General features: G+C 38.4%; 1 protein-coding gene across 5 annotated transcripts; it reads left to right on the top strand.

Annotated features, from left to right (window-relative positions):
- The first annotated feature begins 51 nt into the window (after positions 1-51).
- Positions 52-26,954, top strand: clocka (clock circadian regulator a). 5 transcript variants are annotated; one of them, XM_014997666.2, is made up of 22 exons: positions 52-254; positions 13,074-13,266; positions 13,359-13,450; positions 14,641-14,700; positions 16,312-16,460; positions 16,545-16,636; positions 16,741-16,830; positions 16,939-17,059; positions 17,145-17,258; positions 17,354-17,472; positions 18,505-18,587; positions 20,050-20,156; positions 20,247-20,394; positions 21,277-21,352; positions 21,441-21,582; positions 21,663-21,763; positions 21,883-21,978; positions 22,737-22,892; positions 23,025-23,243; positions 24,030-24,211; positions 24,332-24,581; positions 25,572-26,954. In XM_014997666.2, the coding sequence occupies exons 3-22, from the start codon at positions 13,431-13,433 to the stop codon at positions 25,743-25,745; spliced, it is 2,499 nt and encodes an 832-aa protein (XP_014853152.2). In that variant the 5' UTR covers positions 52-254; positions 13,074-13,266; positions 13,359-13,430; the 3' UTR covers positions 25,746-26,954. The 5 variants fall into 5 exon arrangements, with proteins under 5 accessions (XP_014853152.2, XP_014853146.2, XP_014853170.2 ...); XM_014997660.2 differs by having other exon boundaries at positions 60-254; positions 21,880-21,978; XM_014997684.2 differs by lacking the exon at positions 14,641-14,700 and having other exon boundaries at positions 62-254; positions 21,880-21,978.
- Positions 26,955-27,944: the final 990 nt, after the last annotated feature.

The following is a 27,944-nucleotide window of genomic DNA, read 5'->3' as shown; positions in this document are numbered from 1 at the left end:
CTGAATTACAACTGATGTTGAAAAGTGCATTATGCTAAGTGACGAAGGTGTAAGCAGTTTAATTAAAAGTGCATGTGCAGCGTGCCGGTGTTCGCAGAGGCGTGTGTGTGTTTTCTGGAAAACAGCGGCAGCCGGCAGGCCGTTTTGGCTCCAGTTCCAACTCCAGTCAGTCTGCCTCCTCAGTCTGCGCAGTCAACCGCCAGCAGCGCCACTGGGTGCAGGAATATCCCGATGAAAGACCGGACTCCACGGAGGTAAGTGTCACCGTATTATCAACAAAGCTGCTCCGGGACCGCCGCATCTATATCGACGGGCTCCACGTCCACTTTTAGCAAGCTTGAGCGGACTAAAAAGAGAGAGTCCAGCTTGTTCCCGTTTAGAAGCGGAGACCGGCTGAAGGCCCGGTGACCCACATTCTTATCTAATGCTGCATGTTAGCCAGCTAGCATCGGCTAACACTGGGTTAACTGGCATACAGCTCCTTTTGGCGTACGAGTTAAATGCAAGCAATATATTTCATGTTAAAGTTACTCACCGCTTGTAAAAATGTCTCTTTCACTATTTTACTTTAATATTTTGTACTTGTGAGTGCCATTTATCGCAGTGTTAAACTATGGAGCTATTGTTTTGTTGCTGTAAATGTCGTTAGCCGGTAAGCTAGGTGGCGACAGCAGCCTTCCAGCAGTCTCTTCCCGGTTTTGCCGGCCGGCTTCAGGACATGGACGGATACTTTATCGGAAACTTTCATGCAGACCAGGCTTCAGTTAGCTCTCCGACTACATAACCAGCAGTCCAGTTTAATATTAATATTTGGCAAGCCCGTTTCCCTTCACGTTAATTACAGCTGCTTTGTTTTCTTTGCACCTAAAAGTCATAGGTTTTTCCAACAGACAGTAAATGATCACATTACTTCAGTCGCCAAGGCTATTTAACCTGTCAACGCAGCTGTTTCTTGCATGGTCCTTGATTTTAAAAATCCCCTGCTAATGAATGGGGGTATCCACGGCCGGTCCAAAACTATCTGGGGCCCCAAACAGGAGGGGACTTTCAACTACCATCAATTACCTCCACATTACTAACTTCATGTTACCCGTGTTAAAAGTTTATATGTCGAGCATAATTACTTTCATTTACAACTGAAAACTAATTGCTTGAATCTATTGGAAAGTGCACTATTTCAATACTAAAAATCAGAATAACACCTTACTCAACAAATGACTCAAAACAAAAACGTCCACCAGTCTCTAAATGCATCAGTTGTGTTAATATACTTTAATTTATTTTTTGAGAACAATTAAAAGGTTACTGACAGATTGCTTTAATGAAGAAGTTCCCCATGCTGGTCCTCAGGTCCCGTTGTCCTTCATGTTTTAGACACTTTTTGCTCCAGCACACCTGAGTCTAATGACTTCATTACCACCTCCACATGTTATGAAGTCCTGCAGAAGCCTATTAATCCCCCATTCATTTAAGTCAGGTGTGCGACAGCTTGGAAACATCTGAAACATACAGAATAGTGGCTCCTGAAGACCAAGATTGAGAATCACTGGTTAAGCCATAAATGTGGTTAATCTTGCAATTCCCTCCTTTTTTTTCTGTTGAATTCAAAACTCCATCAGAGAGCCTATAACATATATTACAAATATTTTATTTGTTGTATCCCTTAAAAGAAAAAAGGCAAAGTAGCTTAAAATCTAAATGAAAAAAGAAGGCTACCAGCCTGGAGCAGACTAATTGGTGGACGTATTAAATACTTACCCACTTAGAGAAATTGTTGTTTAAAAAAATGATCACATGACTTGTTTTAATTACCACTGATGTGTCACTGTCATAAAAACATTTCAAACCTTAATGCAAGTGCTTTGTTTGCTTATATGTTGGGCCAGTACAGATTAAAAATTTAAAAATGGGAGTAGAGAGAAATGACTGTCTTTTAATATAGAGTACTTTCAAATAAAGTATTAACCTTTAGAATATTGTTATAAATTGAGTTTGTGAATAAGATATGCCAGCTAGACTTTTAGTTTAACCATTCTAGTCTTTCCTGTCTTGTATGCCCTGAAACTCTGAGAGGAATTTGTAGTGTGACAAGTACTTTAGCTGCAGAGAGATCTCTTTCACACGAAAGGGATTGTTTGTGTCAGGCTGACCTTTTTCTGAGAACTAAGGGAATCTTCTTGATCTCCAAGACATAACAAGTCTGGCTTAATAACTTTGTCAGCACTTATTTCTTCTCTGTTGAAGAAAACAAGGGGGAGGGCTCTTTTGCTTCTATGTCAGCAATCCAGTGGTGAAAGAAGCTGTTTAAATAAATTAATACAATTTTATTTAAATCTGCCATGTTGTGTGTAGTGTCTCTTTAACTTCCTAATTTTTGACACCATTTAAGCAGTGTAGATAAATTTTTCAGTTTCACTCTTACAAAGTGGGTTAATATTTTCTCTAAAATGTGGTATAGTTCAATATAAAATCACAAATATGTTTGGATCATTACTTCCAACAATGGACATTTGAAAAAAAAAAAGCTTTTGTATCTTGACACTGAGGAGTTATTAATAGAAACAACTACAATGTTGGCAAAGGTCATTCTCTTTCTTTTTCAACTGAGCAAATTTCTGTATCTCGTCAAGTAAACACTTCACTTAATGAAACCATTTTTGGACTGTTGTGTTTCAACATTACTTTTTCACATTTTCAAGTAATACTTTGTTCTGTTTAAAAAAGAAACGCAAGCTACAATAGTAAAAGTTTATTTCAAGTCTTAGGAGCCCCTGTGATTAAGCACCTAAAGGAATAATATAAATGTTCAGGGTTTCCCCCAGTGTTTTATACCAGGCTGTACTTGTGCCCCCACCAGGCTAATCATTGCCTATTTACTTAAGCATTATTAAAATGTTTGTATTTTTTAAGACTTTATTATTGGTGTCCAGGTGTTAATCTTCCAATCTTTCAATAGCACATAATTATCAAGTGACATTTTCAAATTTCCTGTCAACTTTAAATGTTTTTTAACTCAAAAACACGACGGACCGCTGGATGAATCACTGCCCTGTCATCCAACCACCAGGCTTAGCAAGTTTCCTGGGGGAAACCTTGCATAGTTTGGAAGCAGATTAGCTTTGAATGCTCCAGCACATGTGTTCTTCACACACGTGTGTGAATAACATCAGATGCTTCTGCATTTGCACTGCTGCAAAGGCCTCAAGATGACCCAGATGTTTTGGTTCTGATTCAGTAATACTTCTACCCCTGCTCTGGTATGTATAGCCCTTGAATAAAACTGACTACAATACTCTGTCATGAGATGAAGGAGTTGGCTAATAAACAAAATCCCACTGAATTGCGCTGCTGCTTGCAGGATGTGCTGTTGTGGAAGGAGTTTATTTCCAGAGACCCTCAGCCTGAGCTAATTAAGCTGTTTGAACTGCAATCCGTCAAGCGCTTGTGACAGAGTTGCTCTTCATCCATGTTTCATTGTGTTCTATTTTTGCTCCACAATCTGTCGTCGCGAAATTGATGAATATGAATCCCAGAGCGACGTTGCCTGAGTCACCAGAGCTCCAAATGTTTTGTCGTGAAATGAAGCAGGAAAATGGATCGGTGTTCTGTGTGTTCGCACATTATGCTGAAATAATGCGGACAATCGTGTTTAACTAGTATCGCCTCTCCGTTTCAGCTGTTGACAAGTTTTGCTTTTGCTATCCTCTCATAAAGTTCAGACGAAGGCAGTTTCAATACTTTAATGTAAGCCTGTCGTAATAAATAAAAATGAGCATAATCATTTACTTTCTGATGATTAATACATATGTTGAAGGGCAATTTTTATTCATAGTTTTGGTTGTTATTTATATATTTAAAATATCTTCCAGTTCCAGTATTAAGTGTTCTGTACAGACTTAAAGTTTATTTGTTTTTGAGATACATTATTATAATTATGTCATTATTATCAATAGATTACTTGAAAATAATCTAAAAACATACACTTTCCATTACAACAATAAATGTGTCATCCATCAAAATTTATTGTGACATGTCTACCTTTAAAGTATGTCAGAGTTTATCATTTATGCTTCAGGGTCACATGACCTGCTTTAGAGCTGAATCATAAATCAATATCTTTCTGAAATAATACAAAGTGCCTTTTAGAATAAAGTTTTAATGCCAGAAGCGAAACTGACTTAAAAAGCATTAGCTGCACTTTATGACAATGTTTTAGCAAAAGTCCACGGTGCACTGTGCTTTCTCTGTGTTATCGCTGCATTCATTCTAGCTAACAAAGTGAACTTGACCTTGAACTTTGAGGCGTGACACTGATAACAGAGCTTTTACATTGAACTTTATTCAAAATATTAATAAAAGGGCAGGAAAAAGTCAGCAGAGTTTTTGATAACGATGAATTTAAAAACAGACTTTTCCAGAGGTCGGATTGTGTGCGGACATTTTTATTTTTTTGACCCTTTACTTAATAGAAATTATTCCTCAGATGTCTAATGCATCCCACTAAATGTCACCCTGATTGTGTCAATCCCAGTCAAGCTTTTGCTAACTTTTGCTCATATTGGTCAGATAGGTTTACGCAGCATTATTTATTTATTTATTTGCATTAATTTGTAGGATTTCTAGTCTAACTGAGAGATATTAAACTTGAAGAGTGAAGGACGCAGCCTTTTTGTGTTTACAGTAAACAACAATCACCTTTTGCCAGGGGTGAGTCAATTAAAAGGTCTTTACATTTAAAGTTATTTTCATTCAGGCAAGAAGTTTTTCTGATAAATAAAATGTTGAAAAGTATGATTTTTAGGAAGAAAAAAAATGACATCAAAAATCCTTTTCATGATCAGTGGGAAAGCCGCTACTGACATCAAGCGCTTTTTATAATTCTCGATGAGCTTCCTGCACGGTTCCTCTGGTATTTATGACATCTCATCTTTTCCAATGAGCTCTTAAGTCTTTAAGGGTGGAATGCCTCTTTGCCATCACCCTAATCTTTCGCTTCCTTCATAAGATTTTCCTTCAAATTCAAGCCAGGACTTTGGACAATGTGTTTCTTTTACAGTTAGACGAAGTGGTTTGAATACTTGAGCTCAGCTGTCCCTGTTCAGAAGAGATTTGATTAATTTATTTCAGTCTTCCTATTTCAGATTGCCTGCTTACCTTTTACAAAATGCTTGGTATGGGGAAGTCTTCTTACTAGCTAAAACTTCAAGAGGAGCTGCTTTTAACAGCAATAATCGCTGTTAAAAAATACAACTTTCAGCTTGACTTAGCTGGCTGAAAACTCAAAAATCTTTTCTTGGTCATTTTTTTCTGCTATTATTAAGCCACACATATAACAGTGTTTTGGTGTTTGTGAAGAAGATTTAAAGTTGGCTGTTTTTAGTATAAGTGACGATGTTGCTAAAATAAAGTTGCATGAAGTGCAAAATATGTAAAAAGCTATTAAAAAAAAGTTTCAGTCAGGATACTAAGAAAAAGAGCTAGACTTCAGGTGGTGCTGGTCATTTCTGTCCTGCACATTTTATTCTTTTGCAGTTTTAGTTTGTGTGTGTGTCTTAAAGGTTCGTTGTATGGATGTTTCCTCGAGTTGGTGAAGAAGCTAGTTGATTTCACCAGACAACAGCAAGTTGTTCTGTTGTTTTGAGATTTAGGACTCCATCTGTCATGGGACATGCTGATTTAGGTAATCTAATATCAGGCTACACGTTCTGTAGGAAATACAAATTCGACCAAAGTGGAAATTTGCCACAAAACTGCAAAGTATGCATATTGCATGAGCAGTCTGGGTAAATATAGAAAGACCCAATAAACCAGCACACAATCATGTTTCAAAAAATAATGGCCTAAGTCATTTTTAATAAATAAATAAATGAATTGTGCCGTTATTTTAGGAAGGTAATGACACGCGAACGTTTCCTAAGAGATCCACTGAGTCCACATACTGCTAAATAATTGGGCTAAAATGAAATATAGTTTGATTATTGTTGCAAAAATTAATTTGACCCGTTAAACATTCCAACTTTTTTTTTTTTTACTGGAAACAATTACATTCTGACTATATTGATTAAATTTGAGTTAAAAAACATTTAAAGTTGACAGGAAATTAGAAAATATCACTTGATAAGTATGTGTTATTGAAAGATTGGAAGATTAACACCTGAACACCAACTATAAAGTCTTAAAAACGCAAAGATAAAAAAAAAGACTTAAATAAATAAGCAATGTTTAGCCTGGTGGGGGCAGAAGTAAAGCCTGGTGGCCCGCCAGGCTTATAATGCAATGGGAGAAACCCTGTAACGATATAAAAGCAATACAATACTAAGTTTAGAAAATACATGACTAGTTATATTAAAAGTCGTAATTTAAAAATCTAAATTTTGTTTTTCCTTATGTCTTTTAAAAAAGTTTCCACAGTGACAGCAACAAATCATTTAAAGTATGAATGATGTTGACTTTAAGACGGAACACTGTGTAACACTACATGTTCTCCTACTTTGAGCTGCACTCAATAAACGGGTGAGTGTGAGCGTGACCTGGAACGCTAATACACGGAGACTAATAAAATGTTACGTGCTTTGTGGGAAACCACAGAGAAATATCTATTCATGCGGGGAAAATAAAGACGAAGGTGTTTATTGGTTGAAAAGCTCCTCATGTTTACGGCTTACTGATTACTTCTCCGGTCGGGATCCGTCTGTGTTTGTCTGCTTTAGCTTGGTGTTTAAAAATAAGTTTTAGTCTGATTATAGTCTCATGTGGTCCTCAACCCGCAGTCATTATCGCCTCCCCCTCCCTGGAGCCTGTCATCTTTCTGAACCCCACTGACCCACTTGGCATCAGCGTAAGGCCCCTGGCGGAGGCCCCCGCTCCTTGGAGACGTGCAGCCAGCAGCAGTCGAGGGGCGTTCACCAGCCACCACTGCTGGCTCCTGAACCGTTCTTGTCTGTATGTTGCTGAGTCAAAACCCAAGACAAAGGCTGCTCTTGTATTTTGTGGAGGTGTGTGCAGTGAGTGTAAACACAGCTGGCTGCCCTGTGTTAACTCGTAGAATAGTGTCACAATTCAGCAGGACAGTGGGTAAAGTTGTGTATTTCTTTGCTCATAAAGCAAGAAAAAAAAAAGAGCACTGTCAAAGTATTGTTGGATGTATTCCCAGAGTCAGGGAATCACATCTTTAGTTATCTGGTTAAAATAGTGATATTTGGACTTCTTGTAACATAACCACATTAGTAAAGTATTGTATTAGTAAAATGTTTTCATAATCGTGATTTCTCATTGTTAATTATCCAGGATAAACCCTAATACAACTGTTTGGTGGAAGATGTTTATCAGCACGTGTCGGGTTTTTGCGTTTTAGATGCTGGACTTTCACTGATAGTCCACAAAGCCCCGGGTCTCGGGTATCGTGGAGTGACATTGACCATACAGAGAACATATGAGTTCCTTCATATGCTACTTTAAAAACACGTCTTTCTGTAATTCAACTTTGAATGTAAAAACATTATTTTTTTTATTTATTTATTTTTATTTTTGTCTAGGTTTAAATGTTCCACAATTGATTTAATTAAACATTTAAAGTAACACTTTAATACTGCTTCAGAAATGTTTCTTGACTATGAAACCAATGCATACTGTAAATAATTTACTAAATAAATTAGTTGGAAAGATGTAGCTACATAAAATGTCATGTATATTTGTGCGTTTGCTTTACAGAACAACATATTTATTTCACTATTTAATTATTCATAGTAATGTGTTCAATATCTGCTGCTGTAGATTATTTGTCTGAAGTGAAGTTATTGCAAAGCTTTATTCAATCAGATGTTACTGACTGTTTGACAAACCAATTGTTTGATAGTTAATTTCAATTGTCAAAATCATGAATTAATTTATTAAATCCTTAAATAACTAGTATACGTGACTTCAAATGTATGTTATAAATCTTCATCTATTTATAAATATGCATTTAATGAATTACTGTCGAATTCCAATAAGGTTTAAATTGAATTCCTTTATGTCCTGTTTAATTTTTGATGCACGTTAACAATTATTTAATGATTTCGAAGTTACCTTTTGGAATTACAGATTTTTTTTTCTGAATATTGGAATGACATGAAAGGCACATCTCAATAACCCTCAAATGCTGATTTGCAAACAAAAGTGAAAGCAATGTGGTGTTTTGGGAGAGAGCTGTTTTTGAATTTTGAAAACATTTCTCATCTGTTAAAGTTATTATAACTTCTTTATAATTTACGCCATTAACATTGACTCCACTCCCTCTTGCAGAGAAAGACACTTTGTAACAATATTGGTAAAAAATGATTTGTTTCTTCTAAAAGATGCAAAATGACTTGCTCCGTGTCCGAACAGAAGCATGTGTTTGCAGGATGTGTCCCAGTGTTTCACATCTAGTGACTCAAGTCGGTGACAGAGTGGCGATCCCTGCTTTCTGTTCATGTTTTCATTGCATGACAGAGGGAGTATCAGCTGCGGAGGCATTCATCCAGGGTATTTTTACTCGGTTGCCGTGGTGTTGCCCGTTGGCACGGTTGCTGGCGCTGGGTGTGGTGAGGTGCGTGACGAGAGGCACCATAGATCCACTTCAGTGACTCATATCCTCAGAGCTCTGCTGCCCTAAATCGGAGCAGGCTTGCACACACCCACATATGCGCAAACACACTTGAAGCATCCCACATCGCTCTATAAGCACCAAAAAAAAAAAAGAGAGAGATAAACCAGTCGTTGTGTTTCAGGGTGATGAATACTTTACATTTTTCTCTTTATCTTTGAATCACTTGATCGTCGATGTGTCATCAATCCGCACATCTTCATCACTTACCTGCTCCTGGTGAGGCTTCGAGGCACCAGGAAGTCCTTTTGTATGTCGTGCGGTTTTAACGACAGCACGCAATGCAGAATGCCTGAGACACTCACAAGGTAATGTGTTGCACTTCTAAGGCTTTCGTGTTGACAGCGTGCCGGGATTTTTTATTTATTTATTTATTTTTTTGCTAAAAAGTAGAAGGTGTTGCCTGTGGAGCTGTAATTAAGTTAGTTCGGAAGAGGAGGAGGAGGAAAGTAGGTCAATGGGCCAGCAGGTCAGTGAATCACAGATGACGTCATGGTTATACAAGCCTTGCTCTCCTGGTTGCACAACACTCACTTGGCAGTGAAGATATTGCTGTGAAAATGTTTTAACATTCACTTAATTTTTTCTCATAATGCTGATTTTATATAATTTTCCCACATGTGGTATTTTCCTGAGTCCCCCCCCCTAATCTCTTGTGATCTATAATCTTGACTCTGTGGAGTTGAGAGCAAACAGCTGCCTGCTTTTGTTTGTCAGGAGAACCGAAGTTTATAAAAAGCTTTTACTACCACTCTTCACTTCTTGTTATAGTTGTACTGAAGTGTAGTTGGCCATTTGTGTTGACAAAGCAGTTATCCGAGATAAGACTATTGCGATCTGTGCCAGGAGTCATGGCGTGTGCAGTAAAATACCTCTGCATAGCTGAAGCTTGTGATTACGCACTCGCCTTCCCTTGTCACTTTTCTTTCTTTTACAGTGATCTGGAAAATTCCGTTGTAGATTTATTTTGTTAGTACTTAAATGTTTCAGATCATCAAACACGGTTTAATGTCACTTAACGGAAAAGGGAGGGAAAAAACAATCCCCTCTTGTTAATTCATAAATTCACTTTTTAAATTTCACTTTCAAATTTAAAACTGCAAGGGGGTGAAACGATTTTTGGTTTTATGAACTACTGCATGAAAACAAACATTTTAGTTTCTACTAAAGCCCGATAGAAAGTACTGTAGATGCTACATTTTATGTCCGTTTATTAATTCAGCCAATCAAAATTTATTTGAATGGAGGAAAAAATGTGCAAATTATTTGACTAGAAAAATAATGTTAAGAATCAGCTGGTATAACTTATCGTGACGCATATCACAATTTAATCATAAATACCACAAAATACATTGCTCATTACTGTTTTCTTTTGTGTTTACTTACTCTCACTGATTCCTGAACAAAAACATTTTATAATTAAAAATTGTTGAACGCTGTGAGAGTAAATTCAAGATCTTTTAAAATGTTTTTTTTTTAAAAGCTAAAATAGTTCAAAAGTGGATTGTTGGGACTCTTCTGCAGCTCACTAATGTATAGTTATTAAAAATAATTTCTTTTAGCCATCGCCTCCTCGTGAGTCATGCACAGAATTAGCTCCTGCTATTAAAGCATTGCTCTGCAGATACAAACATTGAGTAACCTAATGGCCAGCAGCCTGGTTGATGTATGAGTCATACATGTTTTTATTTCTGTGTCATGTATGGCCTCCGTAAACTCATGGCTGCACTCTTGGTAAACTTCTCTGTTTTCCACCAACTTTTAAGGACCAACGTCACATCTTCTGCTTCTATATAAGAATTGCAATAGATTGCTATTTTAGATTTAGGATTATTTTTTATTCAACAAAGAATTATGTTTTTCATAGGACATGACAGGCACCTCTTGAAAAATGATTAAACAATTTAAAAAAATGATATTTTGTATGTTTCTCTTTACACTTGAATTAAAAAAAGTCATGTTAAGCATTTATATATCTGAATATCTGAATAATTAGCAGAAAACTATTTACTGACATTACAGCAATCAAATGCTTTAAATAATTGCTGACCAATTATTTGGTCAGCAATTATTTGCTGACCAAATAATTGTCAGATTTGCTGACCAATAATTATTAAGGTGAAACAGCCGGAAAACACACAAAACTATTCATATACACATTTAAAATACTTTCTCAATGCTTGATGTAAACGCAACATGCAGAAATCGACAGATTTTTAGATCTTCAGAAGGTCAAAGGTCAACCTAACATCCTGATTGACCTTTGAACAGGAAACCGCTGCTTCTGTCTTGTCAAACACAGCAGCAGCAGATTTATCTAAAGTGTTTCATACCAAGACCTACATTATGTTGCTTCTCATACTATTCCCGTATGACGAAGAGCTGTAAAGTAAAAGCACTGCTCAGTTGAAAATGATATATGGGTCATTCTATAATTGCAGATACATTTGATGTCCAGAGTCATTATTTTTGGTCTGGTATATTAAAATATTTCAATTTTTAAATGTTTTCGTAATTTATTACTCATTTTAATGGATCATAATATTTAACAAGTAAAAACATTTAAGTAAATACATTTAAAATTGTTTTATATAGCTGAAAAACCAAGATTTCTTGTCGTCCGAGTTGGGTACTGTCTTTTTTATTAACCTGAAAAATGATGCAAAAACCTATGTTTTATTATTTTTCTTTGGTGAATTTGTTTTTTCTGTCTTTTTTTAAACTGCCTAAAAGGTCAATTTAATAACAACATCACATTAAATTAACTCAAAATACCCTTATTTTTGAAAAAATATGTGTCCGAGAATTTTTTGTCAACTCTGTTACCATATGGTTTTGTCCCTGTAAATCTGGGAAATTGCCTTCTACGGCTATATAAACTGCATAAAATTAAGTCATTTACTTTTACTGATAAGACCTGAAACACACAGAGGTCTATGTGCCATTCTCTGGGAAATATTTTAGTTTAAAAATCACAATCACCAGGTGTTATCGTTTTCAACGTCAATCTTGTTACCAAAGAATCATGAGAAAAATACAACAGATTTTTGATCAGAGACAAGTTTTTTTAATGGTTTTTAAACCATTATCTCAGTGGTGTCATGTTTTTTCACAATTTCTACTCACAAGTGGAGTTTTTAATAAAAATGTTTGAAATTGTCAATTCTGTTACTGTCAACTCTGTTACCAAATAGGGTAACAGAGTTGACAATAACAGAGTTTTCAGTTCTAAATTATTATGGTCCTGTCAATTCTGTTACTAACACCAACTCTGTTAGGTAACAGAGTTGACATGTTTATGACATACTTTCACCAAAAAAAAGGAAAACTGTTGTCTAGAGCAACATATACATTGTTGGTTGACTTCTGCTGTGATTTAGTATTACTGACCAATTTTATTTCTAAAAGAATGATGGTTTTCAATGAGTTTTAATGAAAAACGTTTGACCCTATGCGAACAACTCTGTGAAAAGTTGAGTATCTTTTGATTGTTTAAAATGTATTTTTAAGTAAAACATCTCCATTTAAAGTATTTGGGTAGTAGGACACTTGGTGTAATGGAATAAAAATATTTTAGTCTGCTAGAATTTATTGTTTTTTTCACTCACTGTCTATATTGTCCGTAACAGAGTTGACATAACATACCGCAAAATATACGTTTTTTCTGAGAAAAAATTATAAAATATGTAGCTAATGTTTGGCAATTACAGATTTTTTTAAAGTTTAATGCCTTTTCAATAGACTACCTAAGAAAATTTTTAAGAAATGAAAAGTTTTTTTTTGTCATTTCTTGAAGTGCCAAATGTATCTCCAATTATAGAATCACCCATATACATTTTTAATGCCGTTTTTAATCAAATAGAAACTTTCCTCAACTTTATGCCTTACAAAAAATCTCTTCCTCTATAAAAACTTGGATTGTTTATATATATTTTTATATATATATATATATATATATATATATATATATATATATATATATATATATATATATTTTTTATTTTTTTTTTTTGCTTGATTGTGTAGTTTTTGCTTGCTTTCATGGTAGCAACTCCATTCTCATATTACTTTCAAATATTTATTGACAAATATGAGGAAGTAGTAAGTGAGCCAGTGGAATTTTATTTGTTACTGCCTCTGTAAATCAGTAACATTACAAACCCAACATTACTGATTGCTGCTTGGGTTACAGCAAAAATACATTAATCTTTGGGAATAAATCGAGTCAAGGTGTATTGTTGTAGCCTACACGTCATTTAATCAAGGTCTCAAATCATTCAGCTCGCTCCCAGAATTTATTTTATTGTGAAACTGTTTATAAAATGCATATATTTCTTCCTGTTGTCGCATTCGACCGTCCACTGTAATATGTCAGTGCAGGTAGATTGTCGCCAGCTGATGTGTGTTGAAGCTCATACCTGATCCTCCATTGTTCTCTGTCTCATAGAAACAGATGTTGCTGCCATGTACAACACTTGCATCCAAAGGAGACCAGAAACCCATCTGACTGAAGACCTTTTACCAACTTTCAGCTCGCCTCCAAGACTCAAGTCCAACATCAACCGCTGCTGCAGCCCACCCACCGAGACCCTCCACTCATCCAGACAGACTTTCCTCTCGCACGACTGGCTTTATTTTTGGTGAGGATTGGATTCTGCTTTGCCAAGACCGTGCTATATTTTGCTAATGGTTTTGTTGTTTAAAAGATTTTCTCTCTCATGTTGTTTTAAAGGTTCATTCACAAATGTCTACCTCACGATTAAAAGACTACACGCCGAATCTGCAACCCTGAACAGGTTACAAAATGACCTCAAGCATTAACCGGTGAGATGGATATTCTAAGCATTTGTTTCTTTTCTAATGAGCAGTCCAGACATGGTACACTGTGGCATCACAAACTGGATTTTAAAACTCCCTATTATGATCTAAATAAGGGAGAAAAAGGAATAGGAAGGAACAAGTTGGCACTTTTTTAAAAGTTAGAGCTACACGTTATATTGAATCATCAATGCGGTATCATCGCCAAGGGAGGGGAGAGGATGAAACTCTAGATGTCTGCAGTGCTGCAGTTTCAAACTGTGCCAACTCGAACGGATGAAAACATCAGGTTCTTCAAAAAATACTTTATTTCCCTGTTGATTATATAAAAGTATGCTGATTTTCCCTGCTGGTGTTGGAGTACAGATAGTCGTACTGAGATTCACATGCTTTTTGTGTCATCAGAATACTTGATTGTGACTTAAGTGTTTATCTGTGTTGAATGATTACTGACCGGTTCATTTTACAAAAAATCTTTTTGTGCTGCAGGCTTTGTGGATGGCTTGTATCAACTTTGTGCTGTGAGGCTCTCTTCTAGTTCTTAGTAAAACCTCCCCCAGCCCCCCCCCCAAAAAAAACTCAAGTGTTTGAATCTAATCATTTCATTCATAAACTCTGATCTCCACCTGTCTTATGAAGATGAGCATTTTTTTCTACTTATCCATTTTTTGTCATTAATGCGTGTAATTCTCAGACATATTCAGTTATGCTATATCTACAGTGGAAAACTAAAATCTTATTGATGATGATACTATTGCGTTGTTGTGCCTCTACTGTAATTTAAAAGCCTTATTTAAAGGGGGTGCACCGATAAATCGGTCGGTTGATAAATTGGCCCAGACTTCCTTAATTTTGGGAGCTCTGCTGATCGTCCACCGATCTTACACATCTTAGCTGAGGTCTGAAAGTCAGCCACTGTCAGCCGCCGGCCCCCGTAGCTCTACCATGAGAGACGGCTGACTCACAGACCCGCCCAGCAGGTCACGTCTCTCCGTGAACGGTTAAAAAGAAAGTCTCCACAATGTTACCAACTTAGACATTTTGTTATATTTAGCATTGTTTTTGACTAAATAAATCGGCAGGTCTGGCTTTTCAAAGATCGGAGATCGACTGGAAAACCTGAATCGGTGCGCCCCTTCTTGTTATGTAGGTTCCTGTTGTTTGTAAATAGTGCTGTTTTGTTGTCCTCTGTTTAGAGATGACAGCAGCATTTTTGATGGGTTAATGGAAGAAGATGAAAAGGACAAAGCCAAACGGTAATAACCTCTATCACAACAGGGTTTCCCCCAGTGTATTATAAGCCTGGTGGGCCGCCAGGGTAAACTTGCCTGCTCTCTTGCCAGGCTAAGCGTTTCTGTGCTGAGCAATTCACTGGTAGAATCGTTCCTGAAAGATGGGTTTGTAGTTGATGGATTGAACAGGGCAGGAAGCGAACCAATCACATCACTTGTGCCTCAGCGCATTGGGTGCCTAGCGGGCTGCCGGCATTTGAACTCTGAAGTTTACCTTGGCGTGGATCACGTGTGCCTTCTTTCACTCAAACGAGACACAGGCTCATACGTATAGAGATTTATATCAACACCCTGTGAGGACTCAGGTTTTTTGGAGAATTCTTCATCAAGGTATGAGTCAAGTTTAAAAGCCGCCGCATTAGCTCTTCTTAGCTCAATGAGAACCGCTAATGTAACCCATAGCTGTGCTTCTAGAGGTGCACGTTGAGCGTGAGCAGTGAGGATGATATATCTTTGTGAACAAAGAATTATGTGCGACATCTGCGTCTATATCCCAACACGCTGCCCAGCGTGTGGCTCTGTGCTGATAAAGTTCATGTATGTGTTCCTCGGATAGCTGGTGCATTAGTGCATGTCTTCCAATAACATAGTTACCCAGCAATATTTTATATGTCCTGTGAACTTAAAATCCTTCAATACAAAAACATGGTGGACCGCCTCGGCGCCCCGACAATCGGTCTTAGCAAGTTTTCTGGGGGAAACCCTGGACTCACTATAGTTGCCTCAGCCTTCTGTTGGAGTGGCTGCGGAGAGGGGTCACCCTTTTATTTATTTATTTATTTATTTATTTTAACAATAAAATTGCCATCAGAATTTTGAATTTAAAAGCATAGCGGTAAAAGAAAAGAAACATAGCTAAGTACAGAGAACAATAAACATAAAGTGTTTTGGCGACCTTTCTCGAACATGATTGACATTTCATAAATACATCGGCATACTAAAGACTGGAAGGGCATTGCCTAAAACTGTCTTGCTTGTGTAAAAACATTTTAATTTACAAAAATAAAATAAATGGCACCACGAAAATAGTGGTATAGCCCACACCTATCTTTGCTACATGTGAGTAACAGAATAAAACATTTTTATGGTGATGGTTGTGAGCAAATTCCCCAGTTGTCAGTACATCGGCATAGAAAAATAGTAGTTGTTATGGAGTTCATTTTGTCACTCTCACCAACACACTCATGCTGCTTCTGATGTTAAATATCATCTTGTCTGAACACACAATGTAGCTTTTGTGATTTTACATTTTAAGAAAATCCCTCAAGTTAAGAAAAAAAATCTCTGTGATAGTGGAACCTGCTGTGAGAGTTGCATGCAAAACTGAATCAAGAGCAGGAGAGATTAGCTCTCTGAAACACTAAAACAGATGACCCTGTCTAATAAGAGTTAAGGTCTAATGAACAATGTAGGAGTGTGATTTCTAACTTTTTAACTGGGATGTTAGGATAAACCTTCTTAGACACACAGTTATTTAGCATATCGTACAGATCACAACTACGTAACCAGAGTTGACTCTTATTCTAAACAGCAGTCAAATGAATCCAACATCTGTCATTCGTCTCGATCCAACAGTGAGTCCCGTAACAAGTCCGAGAAGAAGCGCAGAGACCAGTTCAATGTCCTCATTAAGGAGCTGGGCACCATGTTGCCAGGCAACACCCGCAAGATGGACAAGTCCACTATCTTGCAGAAAAGCATCGACTTCCTGCACAAACACAAAGGTGAGAAACGGTGAGAGAGAAAAAAAACAACTATTGAGCCGGGCGCTTTCGCTAAGTTTCGTGGGTTTTTTGTCTCTTGAACAGAAATCGCTGCTCAGTCAGAATCAACAGAGATCAGACAAGACTGGAAGCCTCCATTTCTTAGTAATGAAGAGTTCACTCAGCTGATGCTGGAGGTGAAACTGATTTTTTTTTTCTTCTCTTTTTCCCCCCTTGCTTGTTTAACTTTCCTTTCAATAAAAAAGGCATTTATTAAATAAAGGAACATTTTATCCTCCAGGCCCTGGATGGGTTTTTCCTCGCTATAATGACCGACGGGAACATAATCTACGTTTCGGAGAACGTGACGTCTCTTCTCGAACACTTACCTGTGAGTTCCGTCTGTTTAGACACTCAAATAGCTTTTAAGCTTCTCACTTAATCACACTTGGTTGCTTCGTCACACATTTTTACAAAAGTCGCGTGTTGTGTGTTTCAGTCTGATCTTGTGGATCAGAACCTTTTAAACTTTCTGCCCTCGGGGGAGCACTCTGACGTGTACAAGGCTCTGTCCTCACATGTCACAGAGGGAGAGTCTCTAACGCCGGAGTATCTGAAAAGTAAGCTAGCAGATTTAGCTTTCAGTATTCTTTATTTTACTTGGAAAAGTATAGTTTTTAAAATATTGTCTTTTTTTTTTCCCAGCAAAGAATCAGCTTGAGTTCTGTTGCCATATGCTTCGAGGGACAATCGACCCCAAGGAGCCTCCCGTGTATGAATTTGTCAAATTCATAGGAAACTTCAAATCCCTGAATAATGGTAAAATGCGTTGCTCACAGTCAATGTCTGTTTTTTTTTTTTCTTAAAATTAAATTTTTCTTTTGTTTTGAACTTTTTCCTCCTTTTGTATACAGTGCCTAACTGTAACAGAAACGGTTTTGACGGGGTGATCCAGCGATCGCTTCACGCTACATTTGAGGACAGAGTGTGCCTGATTGCGACTGTAAGGCTGGCCAAACCACAGTTCCTCAAGGTGAGGATTGTTGTCGTTTCTTCTGCTTGACCCACATTCAGATTATTGCTTTAGTCACTGCAGGGGAATCCAGAAGAAGTCTGAGATGTGTGTGATTTTATTGAGCCTTTCTGTAGGGAACAGTTTAGCATCTGCCGTGCAGGAAAACCGATGCTAAACTGCACCTGTGCTTATGTCTTTTAGTTTATTCTCATTACTCTCTTGTTAAAATTACAGCAAGCTCGTACATTTTTAAAGGTTTTCTTCAACTTTTTTTAAATGATGTTTGAAAAGCTAAAATGATTCAGACTTTTTAAATGGTTTTTTGTTGTAATAACAACAGTTTTTATAGCTGGAGTTCTGCTTCTATAGCTGAATAATAAAGACCATTGTTTCTGAAGGGTTGCACGTTAGTTGTTTAACAATGTTTTGAAAGCTCTTTTCACAGCTTGTCTATTTTTTTATTGTTATTTTTTTACTTCCTGTGTATTTTGTTGTGATGGAAACACAGCATGGGTGTAAATGTGAGGAAACTACACAGTTGATGTTACACAGTTAGTGTCTGTCCCTTTGTTGTGGACGGTCGTAGAGATGAACACTTACATTATTGTTATTGTGAAAAGATTTTTTTGCAGGATAAAAAAAAAGGGATTTATTGTTGACATGACGACTTTTTAGTTTTTCCACAGTTGTTTTAGGAGAGCATCATTACATTCCAACGTATTTGATTTGAAAACATGACTAAGTGCAGTTATTGCCTGTCTCGTTTCCTAAAATAGCCCATTTCATAATTGGCGTCTTATTATTTTTGTAAGAGCTCTGCTTACTCTTTGTGGACCTCTGACTGTAATGACATTTAGCCACAGCTACAGTCCATTTCAAGTGAAAATGTTTTAACAAAAAGCTTTTTAAGACTAAATGGAGCATCCTCATCTGTTTTATTGGGCGTTCCTCTTTTTTTGTATTATTTCCACTTTAAAACTTGGATATGTTCTGACCTAGTTATGCTAATGAAAGGCTCTAAATGCACTGATTTATTCTTCACTCTAACAGGAGATGTGCACTGTTGAGGAGCCTAATGAAGAATTCACTTCCAGGCATAGCTTAGAGTGGAAATTTCTCTTCTTGGACCACAGGTATAAATATTTAAGCTTTTTTTTTTTTTTTAATTTATGTTCAAACTAGTTTTAACCTAGTTTTTTTTTGTTTTGTTTTGTCATTGTTTATCACATGCAAGAGGTACTTTTACACCCTAGCTTACAAACTCTGGCCTCCAATTTTTAATATATATATAATGCACATGTTGTGTATCCAGAGAACGCAATTAAATCTGTAAAAGAACAGTAGGTACCTGCAATCAGTCACGAGTATTTTCCCAGAGTGATTCACGCAGCTCCGATGATGCACAAAAGCCTCACCGCAACTGCTCACAATTCAGGCTGCGTGACCTCACGCTGGCTCCTCTTGGTCTGTTTGCCAAAAAACGAGCTTTATAATAAAGAAGATCCTGTCCTTAAAAGCTGCTAACATTATTTAAATCTGTCCTCAAATGTACAAAAACACAGAACAGATCCCAGACTCTTATTCATTCAGTTTAGAGACAAAATATAGGAGCCCTGTGGGGAAAACTCCACAGGCAGGTGCTTCTCATCGACTGCACTTGATGAAATGATGGTCAGTAAGTGTGAACCCTTCTGGGGAGGGTTTCTGGCAGATTGCTGCTTGAAAGCATTTATGTTTGTCTGAACCCAACAATGTGGTTGAAAGACGCTTTTTGAACCAAATAAAGCCACCGGTTGCACATCAGAATTGTGCAAATGGTAAACATGCAGTGATGTTTTAAAGTTTATTTTAAGTAAAGAAAAAAAATGGTCAGAATTGACCATATACCTCATGCTATGTGAGAGATTAAAGCTGAGATAAAATTTTCAAATAGTTGTTTGTAGTATCAACTTTGAAAAGGAGGAAGAAATTATTTACAAAATACATGAAAAAATGTTAAGCCATCCTAGTTATAGAGGTTGAGTCACAAATACATATTGCTACAAAGTGATGTTTACCCAGTTCTACCTCACTATTCATGGATCTGCAGCTCAGCATTTGAGTTTGAATCTAGCTACAGTATTCAATTTAGTTTTCTGCTAAACTCGTTTAATGTTTTACACCTTGGTCTACGTGAAATAAATGAGTAAAATGATTTGAAGGATAAACGTTTAAAATAGATGTCCTTACAGTTAGGAGGAACGGTGGATTTGTGATATTTCATTATAGGGAATTTATTACCCGTCAAAAAATGTTCACAACACCTTCATTTTGTCTCACGGTTTCTCCATTTGGGCTTCTTTGTTCAGCAAATAATGACAACCCCCTGATCTGCTGTGTGTTCTTGTAAAACCTTGAGTTAGTTTTGAGTAATTTCACAGCTTCTGGAAGGCCAAAATGAAATGCAACACTCTCTAGTGTACCTCAGCTTCCACAAACGTTTGTTGGTGAATAATGACCTCTAGCTGACAATACTGAGTTGTTGGACCGAGTGTTTGGTTTTGCTGTACTTATGTTAAATTCCTATTAACACTTCTGCTGCGTTGGTTTGCTCAGAGCCCCCCCCATCATCGGATACCTCCCATTCGAAGTCCTGGGTACTTCAGGTTATGACTACTACCACGTAGACGACCTGGAGACGCTGGCCAAATGTCACGAACACTGTAAGCGCTCCGCTGCATCCAATCACTGAAGTATCCTGATCACTTCCTGTCATCTCGGAGAACAAATTTAATCTCTCTGTTTCCGTTCAGTGATGCAATATGGGAAAGGCAAGTCGTGCTACTACAGGTTCCTCACCAAAGGGCAGCAGTGGATTTGGCTGCAGACCCATTACTACATCACATACCATCAGTGGAACTCCAGGCCTGAGTTTATCGTCTGCACACACACTGTTGTCAGGTATACATGTGTCAGTGGATAATGGTTTATTAATATGCTTAATATGGTAACTTGCAACAGTAGCAAGCTCAACCTTTATCCTGTTTTGTGAAGTTATAATCAGAAATGTACTGTGCAATTGTGAAGTGGAATGTTTTTAAAAGTATTTTTACTTATAAAGTTAAGTAAACCTCTTCACAAGACTGTCTTGGGAAGGCAGAGCATCTTCAGTCAGAGGCGTCTTCAGATGTAGTGCAGTACAGACTGCTGCAGGAGACCTCTCCTGCCAGCAGCCGTCACCATCTTCAGTAACTCTCTGAAGAATCTAATTTAATGAGTTGCAACAACAATTAGAAAATATCAACAATGAAAAAAATATATATTTTAATAAAATACATGTAATTAGTTTATGTTGCTCCCATTCACAACAAATAATGTTAAAAGGCACTTTTTAAAACCCACAAATTAAATTTAAAAACACGCAATCAAAAATATTTTTGGTCTAGTTTCAAATATCTTAGTAATAAAACAAAACTAACTTACAGGTAACTTTCTAACAAGATGTAGGAGCTTGTTTTAGGTCAATAATTCCTTAACCCACTGGCAGATTATTTCATTACAACATGAGAAAAATGTCTTACTAAAAGTGAAATAATCTGCCAGTGGAACTAGTACTTTTTGTTAAACAATATTCCAGCAGAACAGTGAACCTAAATAACAACTTTTCATATTCTTATTTGGGGTGTAAAAAAAGAGAATATGCATCATTTTTATTTTCCCCTCCACAATTATTCACTATTTTGTCAAATAAAACAATAAAATGTGTGGTTGTAACGTGGCAAAAACTGAATAAGTAGAGCGGTTATGAATACCTTCATTTCATCCAGCGTCTCTTCTCTGCAGCTACGCTGAAGTACGAGCAGAACAACGGCGAGAGCTCGGAATCGAAGACTCTCCCCCTGAGGTCACAGCCAACAAGGTGAGACGTTTGCTCGACGTGTTTCTTTATTATTCTTTAAATAATAAAAGTTGAGTATTTAACCTCTGGTGACGCCTCGACTCGCCAGTCCCAGGACTTGGGCTCCGAGTTGCAGCTCAACGCCTCCAGCCTGAAAGAAGCTCTGGAGCGTTTCAACCGCAGCCGGACCCCGTCGGCCTCGTCGCGCAGCTCGCGCAAATCCTCCCACACTGCCGTCTCCGACCCGGCCTGTACGCCTTTTCGTTTATCAACGATGAATATACCCACAGGAGTCGTTTTCGGTTTTATCCTGATCACATTTCTGCCTCAGCTTCGCAGATGAAGATGCAGGGAGATAGAAGTACTCCAGGCCGACAGTCTGTCTCTGCCGTGGAAATGACATCGCAGCGGAGATCATCAGTCAGCAGCCAGGTCAGCAGGAAGGATAGCCAACACTCTGGTGTACGGGTTCGATGTTAGCTTGGCCTTCCTCTGACCTGAGTGCCAAGACTTTTATCTTTTTGAATTGTCTCGTGTCATTTCTCCAGCAGTCGATGAGCTCCCAAAACACGGGCCAGAACGGGGCGCCCTCCATGATTTCACAGCAGTCTCAGCAGCAGCCTCAGCAGCAGCTTCAAAACAACCAAGTAAGAAACTTCTCAGAACTTAAGCGCACCTTGCTGCTGTTCGTCAGACTGATGAATATTCCTTCCGGTCCATCAGCGCTCTGTCAGCTTCTTGCATCATAATTTGTTGCCAATGAAAAGTGTGTGAATTATATGAGTTAGTGCCATGAAAAAGTATTGATACTAATGGTGGGACTTTGTTGAAATTAGAAAGGGGCAGGATTGTGTAAAAATTACTTTTTTTTTTAGATTTACATCATGTTATAATATTAATCCCTTGTCATACATGGAGTGTTGCTTTGATTCTGTTTGAGAAATCCTTTAATCTCCCATGGCAACCATTCAGCTGTGCAAAACGCCGGAGTGGACCTAGCTCCACCTTCGAGGCACTGCTCTTAAGCTTCGACCTCACAGAGCAGCTCTTCCCTCCTGTTTCCCCCACTCAGCTCCTTCAGACTAGCCAGCAGCAATTAGCAAACATCGGGTGGAACTGCACATCTGCTGAGCTCATTATGCAAGCATCTTTTCTGAGCAACGCTGGTAAAAAAACATTAAAGGGTTAACCGAGGAGCGATGTGATGACTTCCTGAAGGTGGAGTTTCAGAAAGAGCAGGAGTTTTTTTTTAAAGAGACAGAGACCCAAATTCAAGGCATCACGTTGCGAAATCAAATTTCTTTTAAGTCATATTTGATATGTGACCACAAACTTCCTGCGTCCCCAGTGGACAGCTAGCAGCGTGGTCTCTATGCCATATTTACATGGGTTTTCTCTTTGACAGTCGGTGCAGTACTCCAACCAGCTGGAAGCCATGCAGCACCTGAAGGAGCAGCTGGAGAAGAAGACCAGGATGATCGAGGACAACATTCAGCGGCAGCTGGATGAGCTGCGGCAGATCCAGGGGGAGCTGGAGAGGGTCCAGGGGCAGAGTCTGCAGGTGCTGCTCAGCTGCTGCTTTCAAGTTGTATTAAATATGATGTCATTGTTTACATTTCTGTTTGGATGTGTGGGATTATTGTTTCACTTTTTACTTTCACTTTACTATCTGAATTTGAAATGTCTGTGTCAGATGTTCCAACAGAAAGGGGATGAAGGACAGAACCTCAGCTCAGCGGCTCATACTCCTCATGGCACTGCTGGCCAGCAGGGGGTGACACTGAGCATGCAAGGGCAGATGGTCCCTCCAGCAGCTCTACAGAACAACTTGGCACAGCAGCAGGCGGTCCAAACCCAAACCCAGTCCCAGCAGCAGACACTTATGAGGGACCAGAGCACAGTGCTGTCACAGGTCAGATAAACTAATAAATTTTAATAATTAAATGTGTGTTAAATTTGTATGTCTAAAATACAAATTGTCTTAAAATATCTTAAATTTGTCTTAAAAATGCAAGTTGGTATTCAATTCATTAATTGCCGGTCTTACATTTAGTCAGAACAGGACTTTCTTTTTTCTAGGAGAACTTTTCTTTCAGGCAAAAGTTTGAGTCGCATGAAAACATCATAGCAGTTTCTGCGACACGAGGCGTTTGAGGCTACCTGTAACTAGCTGCTAATGTACCTTTAATAGCTAGCTAGCCTTACCTGAATAGCTTTACTGGCTAGCCACCAAGGCTCTTTGTTTTTTTTCTTTGCTAAGGTAGGGGTAGCTAGCTTTTTTTTTTGCCTCTGACATGTGTAAGTGCAAACTTAGCAGCAGCTGGCTGGATGATGTTTGTTTTTGACTCTGGCTGACTTCTGCTGCCTATCCATACGAGAATAGGTGCAAAGAAGCTTTTAAGCTAGGCCTAGGCACTGTGGGGGTTAAAACTGTGGAGAGCTACATGTAGTGTGAGAAGCACTGAGCTGGGTTCACAGTTTTTTGCTTGATTGTAATGCAGCAAGTTCCTCCAGAAATCCCCCATATTTATAGATTTTTTTATTGGTCTTAAATACATTTTAAGTTGGCATTAAAAAGTCTTAAATTTGCAGATATCCTGTTGTTCTCTTTCTATGACCGTTGAAGAATTTTTCCATCAACTTATTTCTGCCTCATCACTGATTTGATTGTTTTTTTTGTTGTATTTTTCTGTCTCAGCGCTCAACACTAACTCTGCAGCCTCAACAGAATCCTCTCCCCGGCTCCATCTACAACACTATGATGATACCACAGCAGAGTCCAGCTAACATGGTTCAGATTTCCACAAGCCTGGCACAAAACACCGGACCCAGCAACCCTGCCGTGGCAACATTTGCACAGGACCGTTCTGCTCAGATAAGGTGCTTCTTCAGAGCTCAGTCGTCATGATCGTGTCTAGTTGCTGTGGCAACAGCCAAGGAGCGACATTCTGACCCTGTTTTCTTGTAGCTAACGCTAGCTGACGCACTCTCACCTCACAGGTTTCCCACAGCTCCTCAGCTGCTGACTAAGCTGGTCACAGGACAGATCCCAATGGGGGCGGTCATGGTCCCCACATCCATGTTCATGGGTCAGGTGGTGACGGCCTTCGCTCCCCAGCAGGGCCAGACTCAGACCATCAGCATTTCTCAGCAGCAGGAGCAGCAGCAGCAGGTTCAGGTGCAGAACCAGGTTTCAGCGCTGCAGGCAGGTCAGGCTCCTCTGGCCGCGCAGCAGCCACAGTTTCTGCAGGTACACACTGCAGCACCACCGGAATCACTGGCAGCTTCACTTTCAGCGGCTAATTTCACATTTTAGGTCGGATGACATGAACAGAGGGCTGCAGGTATATTTCTGCTTTAAATTATATCAGAAATGGAGAATCTATTCATATCCTCAGAATGTTGTTCACATTTTGTCTTGTTTCAGTTACATACTTCAGCTTATTTGATTTGGGATTTTATATGACAAACCAACAGAGAGTAGTTCAGAATTTTTATTCGAAAATATTAAGATTTTTTTATACCTAATTTGATTTCAGATTTTAATTGTTGTATAATGTCTTAACATTACAAATGAGAGAAAATATTTTCATAAATTGGCTTTTATTTCAATCATTCCTCCTGTGAGTTGACTAGAGTTCAGAGTCCAAATAATTCAAACCTGTATAACACGCTCGTCAAAACAAGATGGCGGCCCTAGCTAGGCGTGCCGACATCACTCTGAACCATGGCAACAAAAGTTGTGTATTGTTAAAACAAAAATCCTGATTTTCAAAGAACTCAAAAAAGCAATTGATTAATCTATAAAATTGATGCATTGCCAAATGCATCAATTTGGCAATATATACACACACACACTTTTTTTAACAGATATTTCAGCTTGTGGAATGTAAATATGGTTCAGTTGGTAAATTGTTTTTTTGTTTTTGCTAATTAGGTGACTCCTGAAGGCCAATGGCTTCACTGATTTATGATTAGGGGTATCAGAATAAAGGGGACTGATATACACTTCACTTTTAGAAAATTTAAGTAAAATTTCACCATCATTTGCTACTTTCTCTTTGTAAGAAGAAAAAAAGGCCAAAACAATAAATTTTGGTGTCGTAAACTTCCCTAAACTTCAAGTTTAGGAACATTCTTCACACCGTCATTCTTTAAGGCGTAAGAATAATTTTGTTTCTTGCTTTAAATGTTGACAAAAAGTTTCCTCTGTCTTACTGATCTAAATGTTGCTCTCCAGGCTCCTCGGCTCCTTCATGGGAACCAGTCGGCCCAGCTCATCCTCCAGGCGGCGTTCCCTCTGCAGCAGCACAGCACCTTTGCTGCAGCGACGCAGCAGAAACAGCAGCAGCAGCAGCTGGCTGCTCACCGGTCAGACAGTCTGTCTGACCGCCCGTCCACTCAGCCTCAGTAGCTGACTGACGTAAGATCAGCCAAACTAAGACACGCAGGTCTTTTCACACAAGTGTCATTTTAAGTTCTGCAGAAAACACTGAGGAGGGTCCTGCCTCTGAAGCAGAGAACAGACTGACTTTGCAGCCTGGCTTCTCATAAGGATATCTTCTGTTTGTAAAAAAAACCAAAAAAAACAACAACAATATAAAAGAAAAACCTCCAGATGGGATGAGTTCAGCAGAGAACCAGGACTGGACTTGCTGCGACTAACTGGAGTTAAAGATTTTACCGTCGGCATCTTCAAACAGATCAGGCAGTTTGAATATATTGTATTATTATTATTTTTGCTCTTTTTGTTTTTCTGTATAAAAATAATTATGGGTCAGAAAATATTTTTATGAATGTGGTGTAGATGGCAGTTTAACTGTACAGAATATCGTGTAATATATGATGTAAATATACAGAAAAAGAAAGACCTAATATTTTATATGATGCATGAAATGCATAGTTGTTCTTTGCAGCTTTGAATAATACTGGGTTCTTTTTTTTTCCCCCCAAGAAGTCTAAGACAAAAAAAAAGCTCTTAAATGCTCAGTGGCTGATGTTTCCCAACTTGCTCTCTCCCGCGGGGATGTTTGTGCGTCTGCATAGCAGACAATGCCGATGCTGTTTGGATTTTGTTTCTGTTTTTAATTTTTAATTTTTTTTTTCAATCTTTGACCTTTACTTTCCACACAGTTTCCTTCAACCGTCTGAGTCACATTTCTGTCTTTTTTTTTTTTTTTAAGTTGTGTTTAACATCCAAACAGTGAAGACTGCAAATTTGTGAGATGTTGCTCATGAAATGGAAACTACCTACTACCACAATGAAGCTAAATGAAAGCACCAGTGAGATTTGTCCTCATTCATATCTTAATTTATTTGTCTCGCCTCTTTTCTGAAGATCTTACAATCTCCCATCTCAGGTTGTGTAATTCTTCAACATGTTCTGTTCTACATTTCTTTATATATATCTAAAAGGGAAATTTGCCGTGTGATCTTTGTTCATTATTTTTACAAATACTGTGGGGATGCTTCATTTCAGCAGGCAGCTGCTCTGTGGAGAAATGGACGGATCCGATTTTAAATGGCAATTCAATTCGACAATTCTTCATATATCTTTCAGATTTGCAGCATTGCTGTCCAATATCAAGCCTTCAAAGAAAATAAAGCCAACATTTCTTCAACAGTTGATGTGAGACATGACTTTTCCGACCATGCAACATTAAACTCAACGTTTTGGGTCAGAACGGATTCGAAGCTTGTGTTAGCACACGCACACGGAAACACTCACCAGGGCATAAACATCACTAATTATTTATGTGCCTTAACCTCTAACTTTCCCTGGTCCTTTTGCGCTGTAGTTTTCCAGAGGCAGCCAAGCTTTTTAACTTTAACCACATTGCTTTTTTTTCTTTTTTTTTTCTTTCCCCTCCCAACTGCCAAATCTTTTTCTTTACACAACAAACACAAAGACCCACTTCTGCTTTGTCGTTGGCATCGGTGTCTTTTCCCCCAGGATATCGTGGTTTCGTTCGCAGTGTGGTCAGCGTTTGGAACGCGTTCAGCTCGGTGCGAGTCGTCATCGGGGCCGGAGAAGACATGCGGACTCGACTCACGCTCCAGGGACGGATCGCTGACTCCTCCCTCCCGGGTTCCCGGAATCGCTCTGACTGTGTTGGCTTGATCCCGGCAGCCTCCTCACCATCTGATCTTATTCACTAGCAGATGGTGTGAAACTCGCAGCTCTGCGGCCTCTTCTGCCATCCTGAGCGTTGAGGTAAATGGCTACAAAGTGCTTAACCTCTCTTCCAACATTTCATTTGGAACCACAAAGCATCTCCTGAAGTCCTACTATATACGTTAAAACACCAAACATAAGTAAGAACCACTTTCTTACCATAGGATTTAGTTTCGACCGTTCTTCAACAGTTGTATGCGTGAGGTCAGACACTGATGTTGGCTGTGAACGACCAGCTCAGTTCAGTAGAGTTGAGATCAGAACGTCACACCCGTTTTAGAAAGTGTTGCTTTATAGTTCGTTTATTCCAGAAAAGGATTTGGAACAAACTTAGGATTGTGGAGTACTCACTTTAACCCAGAAAAGGAATTAGATCAGTCACTCTTTAGCTTATTTGATCAGAAACTGTAGAGTACTCACTATTTAGAAATGGGATTA

Source organism: Poecilia mexicana, unplaced genomic scaffold (genome assembly GCF_051168715.1).
Source record: "Poecilia mexicana isolate PSO_F unplaced genomic scaffold, ASM5116871v1 scaffold_4, whole genome shotgun sequence".
Classification (NCBI taxonomy): domain Eukaryota; kingdom Metazoa; phylum Chordata; class Actinopteri; order Cyprinodontiformes; family Poeciliidae; genus Poecilia; species Poecilia mexicana.
The sequence above is the reverse complement of the archived record's forward strand: the minus strand, read 5'-3'. Positions and strand labels throughout refer to the sequence as shown.

Excerpts from the sequence above, each read along its gene's own strand:
- clocka (XM_014997660.2), top strand. The coding sequence starts at position 13,431 with ATGACCTCAAGCATTAACCG. Across the intron at positions 16,637-16,740 it reads TCACTCAGCTGATGCTGGAG|GCCCTGGATGGGTTTTTCCT; the intron begins GTGAAACTGATT and ends TTTATCCTCCAG. Across the intron at positions 21,353-21,440 it reads CTGAGGTCACAGCCAACAAG|TCCCAGGACTTGGGCTCCGA; the intron begins GTGAGACGTTTG and ends TCGACTCGCCAG.